General features: G+C 46.1%; 1 protein-coding gene and 1 pseudogene across 1 annotated transcript; both read right to left on the reverse strand.

The window, feature by feature from the left end:
• Nucleotides 1–519: 519 nt before the first annotated feature.
• On the reverse strand, nt 520–12272 carry MTNR1B (melatonin receptor 1B). The gene is given in 2 exon segments (XM_063094844.1): nt 520–1394; nt 12053–12272. Coding segments are annotated over 2 exon segments (1095 nt in total).
• An 8266-nt stretch (nt 12273–20538) lies between these two features.
• Nucleotides 20539–21649, reverse strand: LOC134376217 (elongation factor 1-alpha, oocyte form-like; annotated as a pseudogene).
• Between the last annotated feature and the right edge of the window lie 587 nt (nt 21650–22236).

Here is a 22236-nt window from a genome sequence, read left to right on the forward strand (position 1 = left end):
GTGTGTAGGGAAGGTCAATGAAGGAGTGGGGGTGCTTGCCCTTGGCACACACCCTGCCCCCTGCCACCCCCGCAGAGTTACCCACCTTCTAGCACTGCAGACTTTGCTCTTCCACGCTTGCCAACAGGAAGAGGTCCATTCCTGCCACGCCTTGGAGGAAGGGGAGAAAGTAGGGAGGAAGTCAAAGCAGGAGGATAAGGGGCAGCCCATGGGAAGGTGCTGGCCTCTTCTGTCCCAAGACTTTCCTCCTCCTGTTCCTTTCTCGATCTGGTAAGTACCCTGCCCCCATCCTGCCACCAAGAGTGTGTCTGCCAGGACTAGTGCCTGTGGGCATGCCCTGACCAGCCTGAACACAGGGTGCTGATAGGCTGCTTGTCCACAGGACCAAGTTCCACCAGCTGTGGCTGTGAATGCAAACAGGATGTCATGGTCCAGCAGGCTGCCTGATCTCCCCTTGTAGCAGATTCACTCCCACCATCTCATGAGTTTGTCACCCCACTAGTGTACCTCAGATCCAGGCTAGAGAGTGTCAGTCTGTACAGGGTGCTGGACATTAACAGCAGGTGGGGCTTGGCTCTGCAGTTCCTCAGTGTGGCTGCCCTTGGGAGCATCCTGAAAGCAGTGCCATGGGTTCCAGAGGGCCAAGAGGATCCTCTTGTACTCATTGCGGAAGTTCTGGTTCAGGAGCCCATAGACGATGGCATTAAGGCAGCTGTTGAAATAAGCCAGGAAGTAGCTAGTGACAAAGAGCCCTTCTGGGACCTGGGGAGCCATTTCTTCTGGGTTGATGGCCACAGCATGGCCAATGCAGTTAAGTGGAGCCCAGCAGATGGCAAAGATCACAAACACCACAAACATGGTTAGAAAGCTCCGGACATCACTGGGCCGCAGGCACAGCTTGCTCTCCATTGTGGCCTTCCTGTGGGCCTGGAGCCCCAGCACCCAGATGCGCAGGTAACAGAAGGACACGATGGCCATGGTGAGCAGGAAGTGGATGACCACCATGGCCACCGTGTACCCGGCGCTGGCTGACTGGATGAAGGTGCAGGAGTAGATGTGCGGGTCATACTCCAGGGACCCCACAAAGAAGTTAGGCAGCAAGGCCACCATGGTGAGGAGCCAGATGAGGCAGATATAGAGAGGAGTTAGCCAGTGTCAGCAGAGCCGGTAGTAGGCCCCGCTGTGGCAGATGTAGCAATAGCGGTTAATGGCGATGGCGGTGATGTTGAAGACTGAGCCGATGACGCTCAGGCCTATCACAAAGACACTGGCTTTGCAGTGCACCTTCCCCAGGGCCCAGCCATCATAGAAGATAGCCACAAGGATTAGTGGGTAGGGGTACAAGGCCACTACCAGGTCAGCCAGAGCCAGACTCACCAAGAACAAATTACCCGAAGTGGGAAACAGGGAGCAAGAGTTAGGAGGAGACCCTGTGATTTCAGTTCTGTACGACATCCTCTTCTTCACTGTTACTTTTAGCATGGGCAGTGGAAACCACATGGCCTTTAGAGACACCGAGTTGAGGACTCAAATTGCATCTCTGCTACTCACTAGCCATATGACCAAGGCAAACTATTTAGGTTCTCAGAGCCGAAGTTTTCTCATTTGTAAAATGGGGACAATGACACCTACCTTGTAGTATAGCTGTGAAAATTATATAATAATGCAAAGTGCTTGGGGACAGAGTGGGTGCTCACACAGAACTGTTTCTGTGATAGGCACAGATGCTCAGGGGCTTTGCATCATTTATGCTCCAGCAAGGATTTTGGAGGAGGAGAGTGTGAGAGTCAGAAATGTGGATTCACCATAGCTATCACCCCTCCCCCTCACACCCCTGCCTCTCCGCACCTCTCTCTGACAGTTTCCTTTGGTTTCTTCTCCTCGCTGGTTAATAGGTGCTATGGTTTGAATGCATCCCCCAAATTTCATGTGTTGGAAACTTAATCCTCAAATTCATATGCTGATTGGAGGTGGGTTTGGGGAGGTAATTAGGATTAGATAAGGTTGTCAGGGTAGAGCCCCCATGATGGGACTGGTGGCTTTATAAGAAGAGGAAGAGAGACTTGAGCTAACATACACACTTTTGCCCCCTTGCCATGTGATGCCCTGTGCCTTTTTGGGAATTTGCAGAGTACCCACCAGCAAGACAGGACTCACCAGATGCTCCCCTTTGACCCCGGACTTCTCAGCCTCCAGAACTGTAAGAAATAAATTTCTTTTCTTTATAAATTACCCAGTCTCAGGTATTCTGTTATAGTAACATAAAATAGACTAAGACAACAGGCTACTTTCTAAGTGTCTTTAAGTTATTTTTCTAAATGTGAATTGCTGTTTTGTAGCTCTAATAGAAGAAAGGATTTGAGAGCGGGAACCATGTGTTTCTGTAGTCCCCTGTGTGCCTTGTCTAGGGCCTACACTCCCAGCCATGTGGCCATATTGACAGGCACCTGGCATGGTGGCACAGAGTCCCAGGCCTGTGGAGCAGGGAGGGCTATAAGCACTACCAGTCTCACAGCTTCTCCTGGGCCTCCCTGCTTTGCCTGCACATTCACGGGCTTCCTGGACTGCCTCTCTCTTCTGAATGGAGGCTTCTCCAGTTTCATCAAGCTCAGCTCACCAGAGCCAGCCTCCGGAAACCAGTCAGCCATCAATATGCTTCAGGCGTGTTCTGGGCCAGAGTCCCAGGGAGGAGTTAAGGGCTTACTCCGAAAGAACACAGTGTCTGCTTCTTAAGTGTTCACTTCTAAAACCATTCCTGAGCACTGATTCATGAATACAGCACCAAGAACCTGAGAGTTTGAGCAGCACGAAGCTCAGGGCGTGAGCAGCTCCATCCCTAATGCCACATGTTTCATTCACCAAGCTTTCTACTTTTTGAGCACCTGCTGTAAGCTAAAAAGATAACAGACTCTCCTCCAGCAGAGGCCCTCAGCAACACACTGAGCTCTGGGTACAGGCTTTCAAGTCTTTTGGCCTCTTGCCACACGGTGAAGTGCAAGCTGCCAGCCATAGGGAGGCTGACTGCAGAGGGCAAGTGGAATGGATTCATAGGAGGAACTCCCGAGTTGCGAGGACATGGACACTCCCCTGCCACCATGTGGTCTGTTTCAATGACTCAGAGGCTGATGTCACTGCTTCGGAGTCCAGGGGGCCATACAGATGGAAAGAGTCCCACAGGCACAGTAATTGGAGGGGCCAGGCTGTAGTCTGGATTGCAGGGGTTACTGAAAAGGGAAGTTCAGAGCCACCAGCTAGGAGTTCATCTGAGTCAGATCTCCAGGTAAAGTAGACTCTACACTTGCACTTATTAACCCACGAGGCAAGGGAAAGGGTTGCCTCCAGCCCTCCCTTTCCCAACACACATTCTCATGGAAAGTGACTCAGTTACTCTCCCCTATTACTCTGCAGTTTCATTTCAAATAAGATTCCATGTAACATGCTCCCTGTGGGGCTGGGAGCCTGGAAGACCCACAGGCAGCCTTCTTGAGGTGCCTGTTTTGGCCTCAGGGGCCTGGGGTCAACTCCATTCAGAACCGATAGAAAAGAAGTCTGTTCGTGTCCTGGGAGTTCTCTGGTCCTAACTGCTCCTATGTCCAGAGCTAGGTTGGGGGTTGAAGGAGATGGGATGTAACTGAAGAGAAAGGAGATCATTTGGACAATTAGAGTGCTTGGGAGATAGTGAGAGTCCCTGTCTCTCAAGACATTCCAGTAGAGGTTAGATGGTAAATGCTGCCACAGAATGAACTGCAGTCTTCCTTCCTACTCTGCTACTTCAGGGATCTATTTACTTCATGGGTTTTCTTTCTGGTTCTTACTACAAGGCAAGAAATGCATATCTGAGGACCTGCTTGGGATGTGGAGGGTTTTATGCCTCCCCATTTAATTCTCAGCTTTGCTGACTGTCTCTACTGCTGGATTTCAATCTCTGACTTTTACCTGCTCAGATCTCACTTGGTCCCAAGAGAGTGAGAGATTTCTTTCTCAAATTTCCAGGCTTCTACTGACTCAGGAGCCCTTGTCTCTTCCAAGAATGTTAAGTGTCCTTTGGAATTTTGGAGGTGGTGCTGAATGTTAGAGCAATGGGGGTAATCTCAGTCTTGCTACTTTTTGGCCATGTGAGTTTGGGCAGGTTACTGAACTTCCTTCTCTGTGACTATTCCTTCATCATTTTCCTCCTTTTCTCTTGGACTTCTTCTTTCATTTCTTTCTAATACAGGAAAATTGGTTTCCACAGGGCCTGCTGGGCTCCTGGCTGAGTGGGAAACCAGCTCTTGGCACCTGTAAGCAGGAGCGGAGCAAGTCAAGAGCTGCTGCCAGCTGGACTAGCTGTTTCCTGAGAAAGCTGAGTTGAGCTCTGCGGTGCTATTGTGGCTCATCCCCTAATAATGCCTCAGAGGCTGGCAAACAGCTTGTAAATAGTGAGAAGAACACATTCAATTCCACACAGGACGTGATTCAATTACTCTCCCCTATTATTCCGCTGTTCCTAAAAGGCTGAAATCAACCAGTTCCTGCTGTACATTCATCTGCTCAGGCATCCTACTGTCTCCTGGCTTTCTTGGCATGATTCTAATTTAGGGGAGTAAAATTCTTGTTTTGCCCCCCATCTGTAAGAAGCCAGGTCCTACTTGGATGACAGTCAAAGGGAGATCCAGTTCTCCGTCTATTGCTTCCCCAGACCGGTGAGGAGTAAACCAGCAGGCACATAGCACTGCTCCTTACCCTGTGCACAGGCTTCTCATGAATATTTAGATCTCAAGCCCTGGCTTGAGGCATTCCCATCTGCCTCCATCAGACAGGGTGTATTAGTGGGGAGAGGTTTTGACAATAGGGCTTTGTTCACTAATACGGAATCCCCTCTGTGATTTATATACAAAGCACATTCCTTCACACACAAAACCATCACAATCCTCTGTCTTTTCCTTCTCTCTCCTTCTTTCCTGGAAATCTGTTTCTTAACGAGAATCTGGTCATCCAGGAAAGAGCCAGCCAGGGCTGAGTTACCTGGTCTTCATCAGATAGGAGAATTCTGGAAGGTAAAAACACCTCAATCCCTCATTCCACTTCTCTGTGCCTACCCTCCCTGCTCAAAAGATGAGTGTAGTTAGATTTAAATGGTTCCTGATCATTGAGCTAGAATGTAGAAATGCAGAGATAGGTATTCATTGTATCATTTACTGGACAAATACTGCTGAGTATATATGAGGTACTGGCTCTATGCCAGCAACTTAGGTAGTGCAATGAGCAAGACAGACATGTTTCCTCCCCTCACAAAGCTCATGGCCTCCTAGAGGAGGCAATTAAACAAAAAGATGTGATGAGGGTTATGATGGGGAAGCCAACAAATGACTTGTCATTTCTAGCAGGGTAAAACTACCTGTGCCTTGAGGTGTTCTTCCATCTTTCCACCTATTTAAATGTATAATACATTTATTGAGTGCCTACCATGCCCAGGTAGGATGCAGTGATGGATGAAAGACATGGCCCCTGCCATTGAGATGCCAACAGTGCTATTGGGGATGCAGACAGAGATATAGCAGCCATTCCATATGGTGACAGTTGGGAGGGAGGCTAGAACAAGGTGGTGGGAACAGTGGGGAATTCCTAAGTCAGCCTGGGGCTGGGACCAGTGGCAGAAGATGGGGCCGGTCAGGCAGGGCAATTCACCAAGGGACTGGACAAGATCACGAAGGCCCTTGCAACAAGACAGCCTGCATACAGGATGGTTGTTCACCTCAGGTGAGATCTTGTATGGGAAAGGTCATAAGAAATAATAATAGTCTCCAAATATTTATTATTATTAGTTACATTCTGGGGATAGGCATTTGAAATAATTGAACTGATAATTTATTAAAAACTTGATTTCTTTACAAATACTAAAACAATGCATTTAACGTAAGCTCCTAACTAAATTCCCAAATTCCTTTAGGGCAGTGATTGATTTCTTCCAAAGACACATATTTGTGGAAACCCTAGTGTGTGTGGATAAATCATACAAGGGCTGAGTTGAAATCCAACTTTGCTTTAATTAAAAAAAGAAAAGAATTGCTAAGGAAACTAATAATATACACAAAAGTACAATGTGGAGTTATTTCAACCACTTAAAAGAAGAAAACATATTTAAGAGCCTTAGAAGCATCCATTAAAAAAAAAAAACTGAGATGCTATTACAAAACATTCTTCCATAACCATCAAAAGAAAGAGATCCCTTGGAAACTCTTAGGAGTAGCATTTTATTACTTTAATTACACTTAATAATAACCATAAAACAACAATTAGTATAGTATCTTAAAGTTGATAATGCTCACTTATAAACTGACTCAAATTATTTTTCACAAGAGTCCTTCAATGTTGGTAGTGTGATTTCCATTTTATAGGTAGAGAAACACACACCCAGATCATGTAAATTGCTCATAGACATAATAAAGGAAGAGTGAGAAAGAAGAGAAGGAGGAAACCAGAAGAAAAGAAACATCAAGGGGGTTAAGAGCAAAGGTGTAAAGAGTTTTTTGGTCATCCACAAAAGAGAAAAAGCAGAAAAGTGCCCATTGAACTTGGCCATTAGGAGGTCAGCAGTGACATTTGCAAGGGCAAATTCTATTGAGATTTGGAGGATAAAGTTGTGCCCTGTAGGTTGCTCTCTCAATCAGCTGCATGTCAAAGAAGGAGAGAAATGGAGTGGTACTTGGAAAGGGATACCCCTTTGATGGGGGATTATGGAGGATTTTCTCTCTCTTGCAGATGTATCTGGCACTTAAGCACTTAGTAATGTTAGCTACTATTTCTTATTATTGCTATAGTTATTAGTTGCATTGAAAGAACAGGAAAGAGGCTCACAATGTTGGACGAGGATCCCTGTGAAGTAAGACGTGAGCAGCAGGGGTATGGATGACGACAATGAAGAAAGCAGGACATTACCTCTAGATGTGAACTCACTAAGAATGGGGGCTTGACTTCCCGACTCCCTAACTTCAGCAATAAGTATTTAAAATTTTAAGACCTAAGAGCAGCATTCAGTATTTTCTGAGGTTTGTAGTATATTGCATCCAAATACAAAATTCAACTTTCTGAAAGTAAAAGCAGTCAAACATGAGTGTCTTTATAACCCACGGCTACCGAGAGCTACATGGAAGGAATTAAAGAGGGTCATAAGCTTTCTTAATTATTCGGCTGAAGACATAATTATGGGATTTAAAAGTGTTCATTTTTGCTCAGTGACGAGATAATAAGGTATTTATGGCTGAAACATGCAGTTGGAAATCTCAGGAAACATTACAGAAGGAGTCCAAGGTAGCCCAGTTTTGTCTGGGGCTGATAACAAGCACTCCACGCCATACCCTGCACGATCAGCAGGGGAAAAGATATCTGACAGGTGACATCTCAATGAGTGGTCCCTGGTAGGATAAAGCCTGGATGGAGTGGGCTCCCTTTTATCCTGTAACTCCTGGCAAGGGTTCTAGGCCTTCCAGGAACCTTTGTCCAGGACCAACCTACTTATTCATGTGTCACTTCCTCATCAAGTAGGAAGAGAAGAGCAAGGAAAGGGGTCACACTGCAGCCTCTTATCTAACTTAACTGGGGCTGCAAAACACCCCCACAGGCAGCCTATCACCATCAGGAACCTCCCAGGCAGTTACTGTTTCCAGATAAGAGAAGAGATAATGCAGACTGTAAGCACCGCTGGGGGCCTGGAGGAGAGGCAATTTTGCTGCATGGACAGACTGGACCCTGGACAAGGGTCTGTGTGTTCAGCAAGCAGCCCCCCACCCCCATGTTCTCCTGGGCAATCCAGTCTCAAATATTTCATACCTTTCTGCCTTACAAATCACTGAAACACTAGAAATGCTACTCATTAACAACACCTCCTGGACAGGCTCTTTAACCCAGTTGCAGCACAAAAATCCATTGTCAGACCACTGCTCCTGACTTATGTGGGGAATTACGGTGTCTGTGCCTGTGGAGCCAGGAAGAGCTGATGCTGCTGTGCTCTCTCTGCTAATGAAGATCACCTGTCCATCACGGTAAGGACACAGTTCTCCCAGCTCTCTTGTATGGGGGACTATCTGGATGGTGCAGGTAAGGGCAGGAGACCCATGTTTTACAGGCAGCTTAAAGGTGGCAACTGTGGGCCAGACCAGAAAGGGGGTGAACTCCTTGAGCAGAGTCACTAGGACACAACTGTGGCATAGCTGAGCCTGCTGAGCAGCTGCAGCCATGCAGGAGTCCTTAGAGAACAGGCACACCTTTGTGCAGAAGGTACCAGTAGTCACGGCAAAAGCAAGGTGTACTTTGGGCTGTTAGTGCTCAAAGCAATGCAGTTCCATGAAAACTGCACTAATTATGTAAGCAGTGCTGAGTTCTGGAACTGAGGTCTACCCTCCCCCACATCCACGAAGTAAAATTAATTCTTTCTGGCTCACTGCTTTCCTGGTATCTTGTCCATTTTCAATTTGTTTCAACAGAGGTGTATTCAGTTCCTCCTGTGTGACTGGCTCTGTGGACAGACATGGAATGAAAGTCTCTGCTCTCAGCAAGTCCACAGTCCTGTGGGGAGAGAGACAGAAAACAGCAATACAGAGAGGTGGGTGCAGTATCAGGGGAGGGCACATGGTGTCTTGGAAGCGTGAAGAGGGAGACACTCACTAAGCCACTCACGGTATAGGGGAGTTGGGGAAGGCGTTTGGAGGAAGAGCAGATACTGGCTAGGCAGAAGTGGCTGGGGACCTTCCGATGAGCGAGAGAGTGCATCAGAGAGCATGGACAATTTTGGAAGTGGCAAAAGCTCACTTTGGTGAGTGAGAGGAGGGAGACCGGGCTAAGTTAGCAGCATGAATGGTTGTGGCAGCTGTGCTCCCCAGTCGATGTGGGTTCTGTCGATGGAGGGCAGTCACTGCGGCAAGTGACTATGTGGCAGAGGAGGGAGCAGGGAGAGTTGTCTGGACACTTTGGACAGAGTTTGCTCAGGAGGTGGTAAGGGTTTAAAATCAGGGCAGAGTACGGAGAGCAGGAAAGGGGGAAACAGAAATACTATAAGGCAAAGTCATTAGGACTTGTGGAATGTCAGAATAGAAGGACCAACATGACTCCCAGGGTTCAGGTATTTGGGAGATGAATAGAGGAAGCAGATCTAGCATTAGGTACACCGAGGGAATGGCAGATCCCACGGAGGGAGTGGTCCTTAGTGTCCCACACAGCACAAGGAGCATTTCCAAGGACCCCAGAGGACTTATGAGGGCATAGGAGGTGAAGAGGCAGAGTCCATGGATATAAACTGCGCATCAAGATGTCGGGCTGAGAAGTGGAGGAGGAGGTAGCAAGGAAGTTAGAAGGAGACATAAAATCAAGGAAGAGCCTTTTTTTTTCTTTTAAAATAGGAGACTGTATGTGGGGTGGGGGGATGCTGAGAGGAAAGAGACACGGGTTGAAAATACAGAAAAGAGAGAAGGATCCTGAAGGAGGAATGTTACAGAAGAGGAAGAGGAAGAGATTTAGGAAAAAAACAAATAAAAAATGCAGGGATTAATATTAGCGAGGTCTAGATCAAGGGTCAGAGCAGCATGGGTGGGCATGAGGAAAAGTCCTCAGATGCTCCCAGGAGAGTCCAAAGTGTGGCAAGTCCCTGGAATCACACCCTGACACGTGTGAAGTGCCAACCCAATGCCATGTGCTGTGCAAGGCTCTGGAAATACAACAAAGAGTGAACATGCCAGGCCTTACCTTCCGAGTTGGGTCAGTCCCCTGAACCTATCTCCTGCCGTCCCTCCATTCCTCCCTGTCTTCCTTTTTCTAGTGCAGTCTCTGAAAACGTCAACCCACTGCAGCAACAGAAGCTGCAGACAGGGTAGCCCTGAAAAAATAGGACAATTAATCTAATCACTTACCCTGCTATCAGGAACATCCCTGTTATGAATGACAAGAATCTGCCCCCACAGAGGAAGTGGGTTTGTAAGTCAAGTAACGGATACTTATGTTGCCTAAGAAAAATGCTGTGTTATCAGTATGGGCTATGTATCTTGATTACTGGAAATATATGTAATCTTGCTGTCACAGTCCTAATTTCTGAACACCAAAGAATTGAAAGGCCAGACTTAAGTACAGAAAGGTCTGAGATAAGTGTTTCTTAAAGTACATCCAAATTCTTCGGTAAGAGAAGGCCTGACGAAGAGTCAAATGGGTGCTAACTATTCAAAGCGCTGTAGGTTTTTAAGAGCTTTTTGAAATCTCACTCTGCCAAGGTTATTTTGTTTAAGTCAATACTATGATTTTTGTAATATAAGACAATTGACTATCACTAATAAAGCCAGCAGTCATATAAGAACTGGTTAAATTGAATGACTGTAGCAGCCAACAATGTGGCAAGAATAAATGTCATTTAGATATAGTGTTAAAAGTTTTTTTCTGGTGCTGGGCTGTAGCAGACATCAGGAGGTAGGAAGGATAGAACAGAAGATGTGCCAACAACGTAACATGCTCATTCCCCTCCCTGGCCACACTCTCAAATCAATAAGACTGCTGTGGGCCCTGCCAGGAGCACTGAAGAGGCCAGCTCTGGGTATGATGGAGGAGGAAGGGGGTGCTTTTCTCCCTCAGGCAGAAGGAGACAGCACCCACTACCCTCAACCACCTGTCTCACGGTAGGCAACTCAAATTACTGAGCAGCCACAGCCCGCCAGGCCTTCTCTAAACACTCAGTAAGAGTGTTTAGAAAAAGGAGAAAAGGGGCCAGTGTCAGACCTGGAGGGCCCAGCGCTCCCGCAGGGGAGACAGCCAGGAGCTGTCTCCCTTCTGCCTCCCCGGGCAGGAAATGAATGTTTGAGGCTGCTGTGATTGACAATATTATCAAACATACTACATACAGTTTTCTAATCATAATCTGCACTTTTCTAATATGTAAGCCTTTCTTCAAAGGACACAATGACATCTTTAAAAAGGTATTCCAGGTAATATTAACCCACCACCACTGAAATGACTCAGAAAGCTTACTTCTTAATAACGTTACATTTCCTAAATGATGGCTAGAAGCTCACAGTTTTGCTTTTCAGATAAAAATCCTTGAGTCACAGGACCACACAAAATATATACCGTATAACTATTTATTTAAAATGGCCTTTCTGAATAGTCTGAGTCCTTAGAAAAGCATTTTTAAGCTACACAATTGGCTTTCCTCTGCTATCTTTCCATTTTAATTCACTTTAATATTTGAGTTGCCCTCCTTAAACCCACGTTGGGAAATTACAAATTAACAAACAGGTCACTGACATGCTCTAATGACCCATCAGGGCCAGAGTTCAGACACTCCCTCCTTCCGGTTTTGTTCTCTAGCAGACCTAAGATGGGAGAATTGAAATGAGTGGGTTGAAAGAGGAAAAATATTTTCAGAATTGCAATATGATTTAGCCAAATCATTGTTTTAATTTTTGCAGTTAATTCCACTAATTCCCTGTCTTCAGAAAAGACCACTTTATCTCAGCAATTGACTTTAGTCCAAGCAGAGACTGCGATTTCTGCACTTATACTCAGTTGGAACTGGCTCTTCAGACGACCCTGGACAAAAAGCCCACCTGAAAGCTTCCATTGATTCACTCATTCTTTCAGCAAGTGTTTTCTAACCACTACTGTGAAGCCACAGTGCGTGACAGGGGAGGGAGAGAGGTGTCAAAGGGGGTGAGCTTTCTGTGGCCGGATAGGGGCACTATTTGGAACGGCATAAACTAGAGTGGACGGGTAGCTACGACGTCCAGCCGCGTGGGATCCTATGGCGCCGGCGCCCTGCCAAAAAGTACGCAAGAAAAGCTTTGCCCAATTCGAGCTGGCACTACTGTGTCAAGTGCGTCCCGGGCAGCTGCTAGAGGCGGGCGCCAGAACCGCCACACGTCGGGGTAGGCAACTCACCCTAGCTTCTGAGTGCAGAACCAAACTTAGGAACTTGGTTAGAGTGAAGGGAATGGGGCACCAGGGACAAAGTTAGGAAAAGGCTGTGGATCGCGGGTCAGGGTCAAGACCAGAGGGCAGGGAAGGGCCCGACCCCAGCAGCTGGAGTGGCGCTCACCTGCGCTGCGGAGCTTGGGGTTCCTGAGCACCGAGAAGATGACCAGGAGGTTGCCCACGAGGTCCACGGCGGTGGTGACGATGAGCACGGCGGATAGTGTGGGTGCCACCCACGGAGGCCTGGGGGTCCCCGAGGGCCGCGTGCTGCCCGCCCCGGACCAGCCCTGGCTCACGTCCGGCCCGCCGGCGTCGCAGCAGTTAGCGAAAGAGCCATTCTCTGGCATCGCGGACCCTTCCGCGCCGCCCTGGCCACCGCGCCGCCCCGGATCGCCGCAGGACGCGCAGTGCTGAGAGGGGCGCTCCTGCCGCCCGCTTCCCTGCCCAGCCTGGGCAGAGAGGAAGGAGGCCAGTGGGGAGGGAGCTAGAGAAGATCATTAATTAAGCGTGGGCGGGGGTGCAGAAGGTGGACTTGGAGTGCAGGCGGTGCAGAAGCGGGTGCGTCTCAGTCTGCGTCCCTCAGCGGCGCGCTCTGGAACAGCGGGACGGCGCCGCCGGCGCGGCCGCCGGGAGCGCAGCGCGTGCCTCGCCTGCTTCAGGCCGAGGAGCGTGTCTGGCCTCTGTCCCGGAGCAGCCCGCCACGCCAGAGACTCCCCATTTCCTCCCAAGCAGGGTGGAGTGTCACACTCTCAGGAGCTGCGGAGAAAAGCGAACCTGCGCTATTTATTGCGCACGAGCTGTGTATCATGGGAGGCGCTGGTGATGTCTCTGCTGTGTCCTCTTTACAAAGCCAATACTTTAACAGATGTCTAAACATCTGTTTAAACAAAATGCTCAAATAGACGTATGGTCAATACTGGGGGTTATCATAATGTGGTTTTTGGAGGATTTACAAGAAGAGTGAGGCAAGATTAACGGGAAATAAGGAATTCAGGTGCCCCCTTTATTGGAAATGTTTGAGTGCTTACTGTGAAAATAATAGCTTATCTCTTTTGGGGCCCAATTTGATGCCAAGCACCTTCTCAAACATTTTTCACACTCACTAAAATCACTAAAATCAAAATGACTGATAATCCTACATTTGGTGAGGAAGTGAAGCAACTGGAACCCTCGTACATTGCTTTATGAGACTGCAAGATGGTACAGCCACTATAAAGAGCCGTTTGTTAGTTCCTTCTAAAGCCGAACATATACCTGTCCTATGACCAGAATTTCCATGTGAAAATGAAAATATATCTTCATTAAAAAAAAAAAAAATTGTACAAGAATGTCCAGAGCAGCCTTATTTATAATAGCCCAAACCTGGAAATAATCCAACTCTGCATCAGCAGAAGAGTGGGCAAACAAACTGTGGTATATCCATGCCATGGAACACTGCTTGGCAATAAAACCTACTGATCTACACAACAGCATGGATTAATCTCAAAAATTATATTGAACAAAAAATAAGCCAGATACCAAAAAGTGCATATCATAAGATCCATTTACATGCAGTCCAAAATCAGGAAAAAATTAATCTGTTGTGATAGAAATCAGCACAGTGGTTGCCTATGGGGGTGAAGTTTGACTGGAAATGAGCTCAAAATAACTTCCGGGATGTTATTTTGATATATTTTACTTTATGTAAATTATGCTCTCCCAATCCCCACCCCCCCCCCCCCCCCCGCCAAAAAAAGAAAAAGAAAAATTCCGCAAACAAAAAGGAAGGATGCAGTGGTGAGGGAGGTGGAGAAGGAGTGGTCAATGAAAGCAGCAAACTCCTTGGGAGGTGAGCTCATCTAGAGCCCAAGGAAGAAATACTACCTTTAAGGGGAGAGAGGAGCAGAAGCCAGGTGCAAATTCGGAAGTGCTTCTGGACTGCTGTGAGGACATGAGGGTGTTCCTCTCTGGCTTTTGTATTCTCAGAGTTTGGGGCTACCTCATTAGCCTCATTCAGGGGAAGAGAGAATGGGAGATTTAAAGATAGGAGAAGTATGAAGTATTGTTCCGGAAAGTACTGGCTGTTGGCTAGGAAAGCACAAAGGGTGTGTTGGGGGAGCGAATGTCCCTGTGCCGCGAAAGAGTGTGGTTTTAAATGAAGCCAGTCAGCCCTGTTGGAGGTTGTTAATTGGCAACTCAGAGCAGCTCAGGACAGGCAAGGAGAAGGCAGAGCGAACCCTCAGTTTGGGCTGGGGTTGCCAGGTGGGAGTAGATAACACAAGAAAGTGCAAGGGCCTGATAGGCAGATGGACCCTGGGATTTAAGTTAACCGGATGATGAGAAAACAGAGAGGCTGATGGGCTGTGAGCAAGAGGGAAATCAAGCGATCGGAGGCCCTAGAATTCAAAGAACTGTGGTGAATGAATTAAAAATAACAAGTTGTGGTATTTAAAGAGTGACTTGTTTGAAACGGATTTCTGAGGGCCGCAGATTCTGTTGCTGTGAAGAATTATGCAAGTGGGTCTCTGGAGGAAGGTGGAGGAAAAGGTTGTTAGAGATGAGATTGTCAGGGAACTGAAAAGTCAGGGGGTGGGCATTATGGTAGTGTGAGAAAAGGAAAGTAGTCAGGAGGCAAATCCCCAATGAATGAAGAGGAATAACCGGTGGGTTCATAGGAGAGCAACAGAGAAAAGGAGAAAGAGGCAAAGCTGGACAGTATGAGGGTCATGGGGTTTCTTCAGGAAGAAGGCACAGCCATGCCTTCTCTTTCTTACATGTGCAAACACATAGTGGTGCTTCTCTGGCTTTCAGTGGCCCTCATAGCAATACGTTGAATATGCTATAAATTGCCTTAGTCCAGACATACACTCTAATAACACACATTTGGTTAATTGGGCATGAAACATAGGAATTTGCCCTGCACTGCCCTGGAATGTGATTGTCCACTTTGCCTAAAATAGTGTTTCTCAAGACCCATGGGCACCAGGAATTGGGGCAATCGTCTGCTTAAGAAGTCAATTCTGATGACTGTGCCTTAATTAACAGGGCAGGGGAATGGTACAGCCACTTTGGAAGACAGTTTGGTGGTTTCTTACAAGACTAAACATACTCTTACTGTAAAATCCAGAAGTCACACTCCTTAGGATTTATCCAAATGAGCTGAAAACTTTTGTCCGTACATAAACTTGCACACAGATGTTTATAGCAGATTTATCCACACTTGCCAAATTTGGTAACAACCAAAATGTCCTTCAGCAGATGAATGGATAAACTGTGGCATATCCAGACAATGAAATATTATTCAGCACTAAAAAGAAATGACCTATCAAGCCATGAAAAGACATGGGGGAACATTAAATATTACTAAATGAAGGAAGCCCATCTGAAAGGGATATACACAGCGTGATTTCAAATATATAACATTCTGGAAAAGGCAAAAACTATGGAGACAGTAAAAAGATCAGTGATTTCCAGGAGTTTGGAGGGAAAGAAAAGATGGACAGACAGAACACAGAAAATTTTTAGGGCAGTGAAACTATTCTGTGTGATACTATAATGGTAAATACATGTCATTATACATTTGTTAAAACCTATAGAATGTACACCATCAAGAGTAAACCTTAAAGTAAACTATGGACTTTGGGTGCTAATAATGTGTCCATGTAGGTTCATCAATTGTAACAAATGCAGCATCATTACAAGAAACTGACAGTAGGGGAGGCTGTGTACATGAGGGGCCAAGGGGTATATGGGAACTCTCTATACACTTAATTTTGCTGTGAACCTGAAACTGCTCTAAAAAATAAAGTCTATTTAAAAGAAAGGGTTGTTACTAGGAAGGATGAAATGCTCCAATGCTCGCACATCCTCAGCCAAAACAAAATCCCCCTCCCTATCAACAAGACAAACTAAAGTAAATCTAGAGAGAAAGTCCTGATGGTGCGGGGGTTGGAGCCATGACACCTGAGTGATAGAGAGTGGTGCCAGATTTAGGAGAGAGTATCACATTCAAGTAACTGAGAAGATGTCCTGGAAGATGTGAGCTCAGGGACTGGGTTGAAGCAGCGGGCAGGAACTTGGTAGGTAGGTCTCCAAAGCCACACTGAGGACTCTGCACTTGATCACAAGTACAGTGGAATCTGTTGAGAGCTTTGCCAGATATCTGTACCCTGCCCCGAGGGCTTTTGCCATCTTCTCTTCCAACAGACAGAGCGTCTACTGCAGAAAGCAATTTCTTCATTGACATCCAAGTGTGGAAGAGTGGTGATTGTTTCCCGTGTTCCAGGCTAATGGCCCCTTCAGGAAAAAGGATTCTTTTCACAATAGGTGAAACCAGAAGTTGCTGCCAATAATGAAATGAAATTATATGGGAGCAAAACCAAACCTTGGAGAAAGGAAGAGAGAGACAAAGGAGAGAGGTTCAAGATTCTTAGATGGTTTCTTAACAAAATAAGTCAACATTTTGAACACCTATCTAGTCTCCTAGGATTACAAAAATGAGCAGGACTGGTTTTCTTTATACCTGCCCCCAAGTTCAAGCTCAAATCAATATCTGCCCATAGAAGTTCAGCTTCCTGCTTCCCACAATAATAGCTTTCCCTCCAGATAGTACTTGAAACCTTTCCCAAACCACAGGTCATCCTGTGTCACCTCTCAACAGCTCTGTGAGGTCTGGGAGGTGGGAATGATTGATCTGGCTGGAAAAGAAGGAAACAGACTCAGAGATAAGCAACTTGTGAAGGTTGGTGACTGACATTGAGTGTCTAGCTGTCTAAAATAATCCACTTCTTTTACTAAATGTATGACAGCTTTTATTCCCTCTGTATAAATTATACAACATATATAAAGAATATAAGCAGAATATTCTTTGGAGAACCGCTTGCAACGTGGCTGAAACAACCACTTGCCCTGTTAATAACATTGTAAGCAATGACAATCACAGCCATAGATAATATTGAGTGTTTACTCTTCATCAGACATGTGGGACCTATGGATTTTTTTGTTTAATCCTTTCAACATCTCTATGAGATGAATACTATCTGTATTAGTCCATTTTCTGTCACTGATATCAGAATACCTGAAACTGAATAATTTATAAGAAAATGAAATTTATTTCTTATAGTTTTGGAGGCTAGAAAATCCAAGGTTGAGGGGGCACATCTGGTGAGGGCATTCATGGTGGGACTCTCCAGAGTCCCATGACAACACAGAGTATCACGTAGTGAGGGCTGAGCAAGAGCATTTTTTCCACATGCTTCCTTCCTATCCTTATAAAGCCCACAGTCTACTTCCTGATAACACATTGAACCATTATCCCATTAACCCATTCATGAGGGCATAGTCCTCATAATACAATCACCTCTTAAAGCTCCTGCTTTTCAAATACCACATTAGGGATTAAGTTCCAACATAGTACTACTACTGTGTACTGTGAAAAAACTCAGATCTAAAGAGGTTAAAAAACCTGCCCAAGGATTCCCAGCCAGTGGTGTGAGCCAGGATTGGAAGCTAGGCTGTCTGATTCCAAAATCTGGTGCAGTTTTGCTCTTACAATGGATAATATTAAAACCTCTGGACTCTTCTCTACCTCAAGAGGACAGGGAGGCTCAGCAATATTGGGCAGGTTGAACCCTGGGAAAAAATAGAATAAGACTCCAGATGTTCCTTCTGTTAGCTTTGAAAAAGATAGTCTTTATAGATCACTAAAAAAAAAAAAAAAAAAAATACTCCACTGCCTAGCATTGTGAAGCTGCCCTAATCTTTTCCTGAATGAAAAACCAAAAGAACCAAAAAACTGGGCAATCTTCCTGGCATTTCCCAGCACATGCCCAGGGCAGAAACCACTCGGGTGATCCTGCGACCAAGCCAAATAGGCAGGGTCAGAGCAGGTAAGTTCTCCACTGCTGGTTGCATGGTGTTTACCTTTTCTGACTTTTTCTTTCCCTTCATGGGAAACAGTGAGAGTCACTGTCCTGGTTATTTCTGATTTGTCTCTAACCTAACAGCTCAATATTCAAGCAGAAGGGCCTGACCCCTCGAAATACACCAAATCCTGAGTAAGCCAGGTCAGTGTTTCACTATTATCACATCCTGTCTGGATTAGATTATTTAGCAAATACTATATATATATATATATATAGAGAGAGAGAGTATATATATATATGTGTGTATATATATATAGTATATATATATAGGCACATAGATTTTCTTACATATAAATTATATATAATGACAATTTTTAGCTTTTGTTTTATTGAAAGTGTTTAAAAAATAGTTTACAGTTTATCAGAAGAGCATACTTTCTCATAAAGATAAATTATAAGCCAAAAATCATAAGCAAAAAATTTCAAGTGAAAGGGCTACATCAAGGTTGCAAAGGTTTTGAGTTCTACAGATGAAAATTTATTTTGGAATCTTAATGCTTGTTTTTGAAACCTGGGGGAGTCAGAGCACGGCCTTGTAACACCAAGGTCAAGGGTTCTGATCCCCATACTGGCCAGCTGCCAAAAATAAATAAATAAATAAATAAAATAAAACCTGGGGGTGAGGGGACCCAGCCATACATCATGTGGCTCCACCTCCAAGAGCAGAGGGTGCTAAGTTAGAGTCTTGGTGCCTGGGCTGGCTGGGCTGTGTAACCAGCCTCTTCTCTTGGGGATCAGACTTAATCTATCCCTGGGGACCCTGCAGAGATGCCACTAGCAGAACAGGCTTCTTCCCCAGACACTGGCTGTGACTAGCCACAAGGACAACAAGAACACATTAAAAATGAGTAACTCATTCTGGGTTCTCCCTTTGGTTAGTTAAATAGAGATAATTTTTTCCCAGCCAAAATTTGCCAGTATGTGACCTCTCCCAGTTCCCAAATTAATGTCCACAGCCAAACTGAAGGCTTCTTTACTATTGTCAAAAGACAAAATTACAACAAATTTAGTTTAAAGATCTTAACTGGCTTTTTTGTGCAATTCTAGAATCAGGCAACACCTCATTCTATAAAATAAAGTGACTGTTTCAATGAGCTGAGCATGGTGTGACTTTATAGACAGAAAAGGGCTGAGAAAAGCAGAAACAGAGAACAAAAGGCTGATTGGTTCTTTCAAAGTTATTTTCCTTGTAAAGGTAAAAGCAGAGATTTCATCCTCATGCCAACTAAAACTAGACTGTTTTGGGGATTTGGCTATCTCACTCTCCTGTTTCTTGCAATGTCAGACAACTTGGTTTTGGCTTGGTGATGTGGAACGTCAGCATGAGAAACTCCAACCTAAGCGTGAACACAAAATTCATATGTTTCATATCCACCTTGTAAACATAGCCTGAAGTTAATTTTATACAATATTTTTTCCCTTTTATTTTTAACTTTTATTTTGTCGATATACATTGTGGTTGATTATTGTTGCCCCTTACCAAAACCTCCCTCCCTCCCCCCTCTCCTCCCTCCCCCTCAACAATATCCTTTCTGTTTGCTTGTCGTATCAACTTCAAGTAATTGTGGTTGTTATATCTTCTTCCCACCCCACCCCCCCTGGTTTTTTTTTCTTTTTGTGTGTGTGTGTGTGAATTTATATATCATCAAGTCGAAGGTATACCTGTTCCCCAATGTTCATTGCAGCACTCTTTACAATAGCCAAGAGTTGGAACCAGCCCAAATGTCCATCATCGGATGAGTGGATACAGAAAATGTGGTACATCTACACAATGGAATACTACTCAGCTATAAAAACGAATGAAATACTGCCATTTGCAACAACATGGATGGACCTTGAGAGAATTATATTAAGTGAAACAAGTCAGGCACAGAAAGAGAAATACCACATGTTCTCACTTATTGGTGGGAGCTAAAAATTTTACACAATACTTTTTATAATTTTGTGCATGAAACAAATGACCCATTGCAAGGTCGGGTATGGATTTTCCACTTGTGTCATCATGTTGGCACTCAAAAAGTTTCAGATCTTGGAGCATTTCAGATTTTAGATTCTCAGGTTAGGGATGCTCAACCTGTATGATTCAGGGCTGCTTATTCACCCACAGGAGCTGACTCAAATCTTTGTAATAAAATCTTCAGCTTGTCTGTGGACATAAGTTTACAGACAGAGATAGACCAGGTCTTGGCAAATAAACTTGGCTGGAAAAAACAAAAATTAGCTCTAGTAAAGTAACTAAAGGGATAACCCAGAGTGAGTCACTCGTGTTTAATGTGTTCCTGTGGCCCTTGTGGCTAGTCTCAGCCAGGATCTGGGGAAGAAAACTGGTCTGCTAATGGTATCTCTGCAGGGTCCCTGGGGATAGGTTAACACTGACACCCCAAAGAGGAGGCCGGTTACACAACCCATCCAGCCCAGGCACCAAGACTCTAAGTTAGCACCCTCTGCTCCGGAGCTGGAGTCCACATGGGCAACTGGATTATACTGTTCTTACCAGGCCCTACTTACTTAATAGCCTGTCCTTTACACCCCAGAGAAGCCTATGGCCTATAAATCACAATTATCCTACCTAGAAGTTCCCCATCTACCTCTTGCTTTCCTCCTTGGAGGAAATCAGAACAGCTTGTCAAGTTTTTAAATTTTTTCTCAGTAAATACCTAAAACATTAAGTTATTTGGGGGAAAGCTGAGGAGACTGCAGAGGGCGAGCTTCATTTCCTGCCTGCCCTTGCTGCTGACTTGGTGACCTTGCCAGCATTGGAGGACTTCTTGTCCACAGGCTTGATGACTCTCATGGCCACTGCTTGTCTCATGTTCCACACTGCAAAATGGCCTGGAAGAGGGGATGAAGTATGAGACCTCTGGAAAGTGGTACAGAAGGAAATGCTCTTAGCCTGTGCCTCACTTGTGGAATGGAGACGATGCTTTCCTCATGATTCCGTAGCAATCCCTAGGTCACCTAGAGGTGGGTAATTAGAGAAGGTCTCCACACATGTGGCCTTGCCAGGGGTCATGTGAACGATGGCTACATCCCCAGACTTCAGAACCTTGGGGATGTCCTCCTGCTTCTTGCCTGAGCACCAGTGAATCTTCTGCCTCAGCTCAGCAAACCTGCAGGGGACATGGGCTGCGTGGCAGTCCAGCACTGGGGAGCAGCTGATGTGGATCTGCCCAGGGTGGTTCAGGACAATCACCTGACAGGGAGCAGAGTGGAATTAGACACAGATGGCAGCAAGTCCCATGATCCGGGCTTGCAAATCCTTAGGAACTATGGGCCTCGATCGTCGTCAGGACTAATTTACAGGAAGCCCAGCCACCACCATCAGTGCCTGCATCCCTCCCTAGGTTCCCTAGGCCTTACCTGTGCCACAGAGTTGCCAGCCTCCGTGGGAGTGGGGGTGGGGGGTTGTTCATGCTGTCTCCAGTCACATTCCCCTGCTGAATGTCCTTCACAGACATGTTCTTCACTTTAAACCTACGTTGTCATCAGGCAGGGTGTCAGCTAGGGTCTCATGGAGCATTGCCACAGATTTGGCCTCAGTGGTGACATTGCTTGGGGACAAAGGTGATCATCACCCCGATTTCAGGAAGCCAGTCTCCACATGTCCCACTGCACAGTGCTGATGGGAAAAGGGACTCAGAGTCCCAGACACACACAGGGAAGACCTGTCCTCACCCTAAACTCCCAGTCTCAGAGGGACCCTTCTTCTCGAACTTCCTGATGCTCCCCCACTTGAAAATTAGATGCCCAGTGGTGGTGGACTGGCCAGAGTCCACGTGGCGGATGACGATGATAGTGACATGGGATTCCTCCTTGCCCATGGCGGTAGTTCTACTTGAGTCGCTGCTGGACACCAGGCAGTGAGGCTGAATCCTTCCAAGCCTGTCTCCTTCCTCTGCCTCCACTCTGCTCCTGTGCTCCTGGCCAGCGCCCCGCCCCCCCTTCAGTGCTTAGCCTAAAGCCTGGACATGGGAGGTTAAACTGAAAAGTAAAGCTGACTTGTCCAGGCTCACACCTCCCAGACTAATCCCTTGGCTCTCTTGGTCCTTCCAAGCAGTCCTAGCCCACTTTTCTCCTGTGCGGGGCCACCCCAGAACACCTGGGGCTTGGTTCCTGTTTATGCAACCGACCTGCCACCCCGTCTCTGCCTCCGGCTCATGTCTAGTACAAGAGACCCTGACCCTCTGTCTTCTGGAGCTTGTCCCCTATAAGTCCTCACCTCTAAAGAAAAAGAAGCATACCCAGTCCAGACATCAGCAAGAGCTGTAGCAGCTGTGAAGTGAGTGGACTTCCTGCCTCCTGTGTTTATGAACCCAGCACTGTCTGCTCTGGCTCCTCCTGGTTCTCATGAAACCTGAATCTGGAGCCTGGTTCCAACGCCACTCCACACTCTAGGCCCAACTCAGAC

This window comes from Cynocephalus volans, chromosome 4, assembly GCF_027409185.1.
Source record: "Cynocephalus volans isolate mCynVol1 chromosome 4, mCynVol1.pri, whole genome shotgun sequence".
In the NCBI taxonomy this organism is placed as follows: Eukaryota; Metazoa; Chordata; class Mammalia; order Dermoptera; family Cynocephalidae; genus Cynocephalus; species Cynocephalus volans.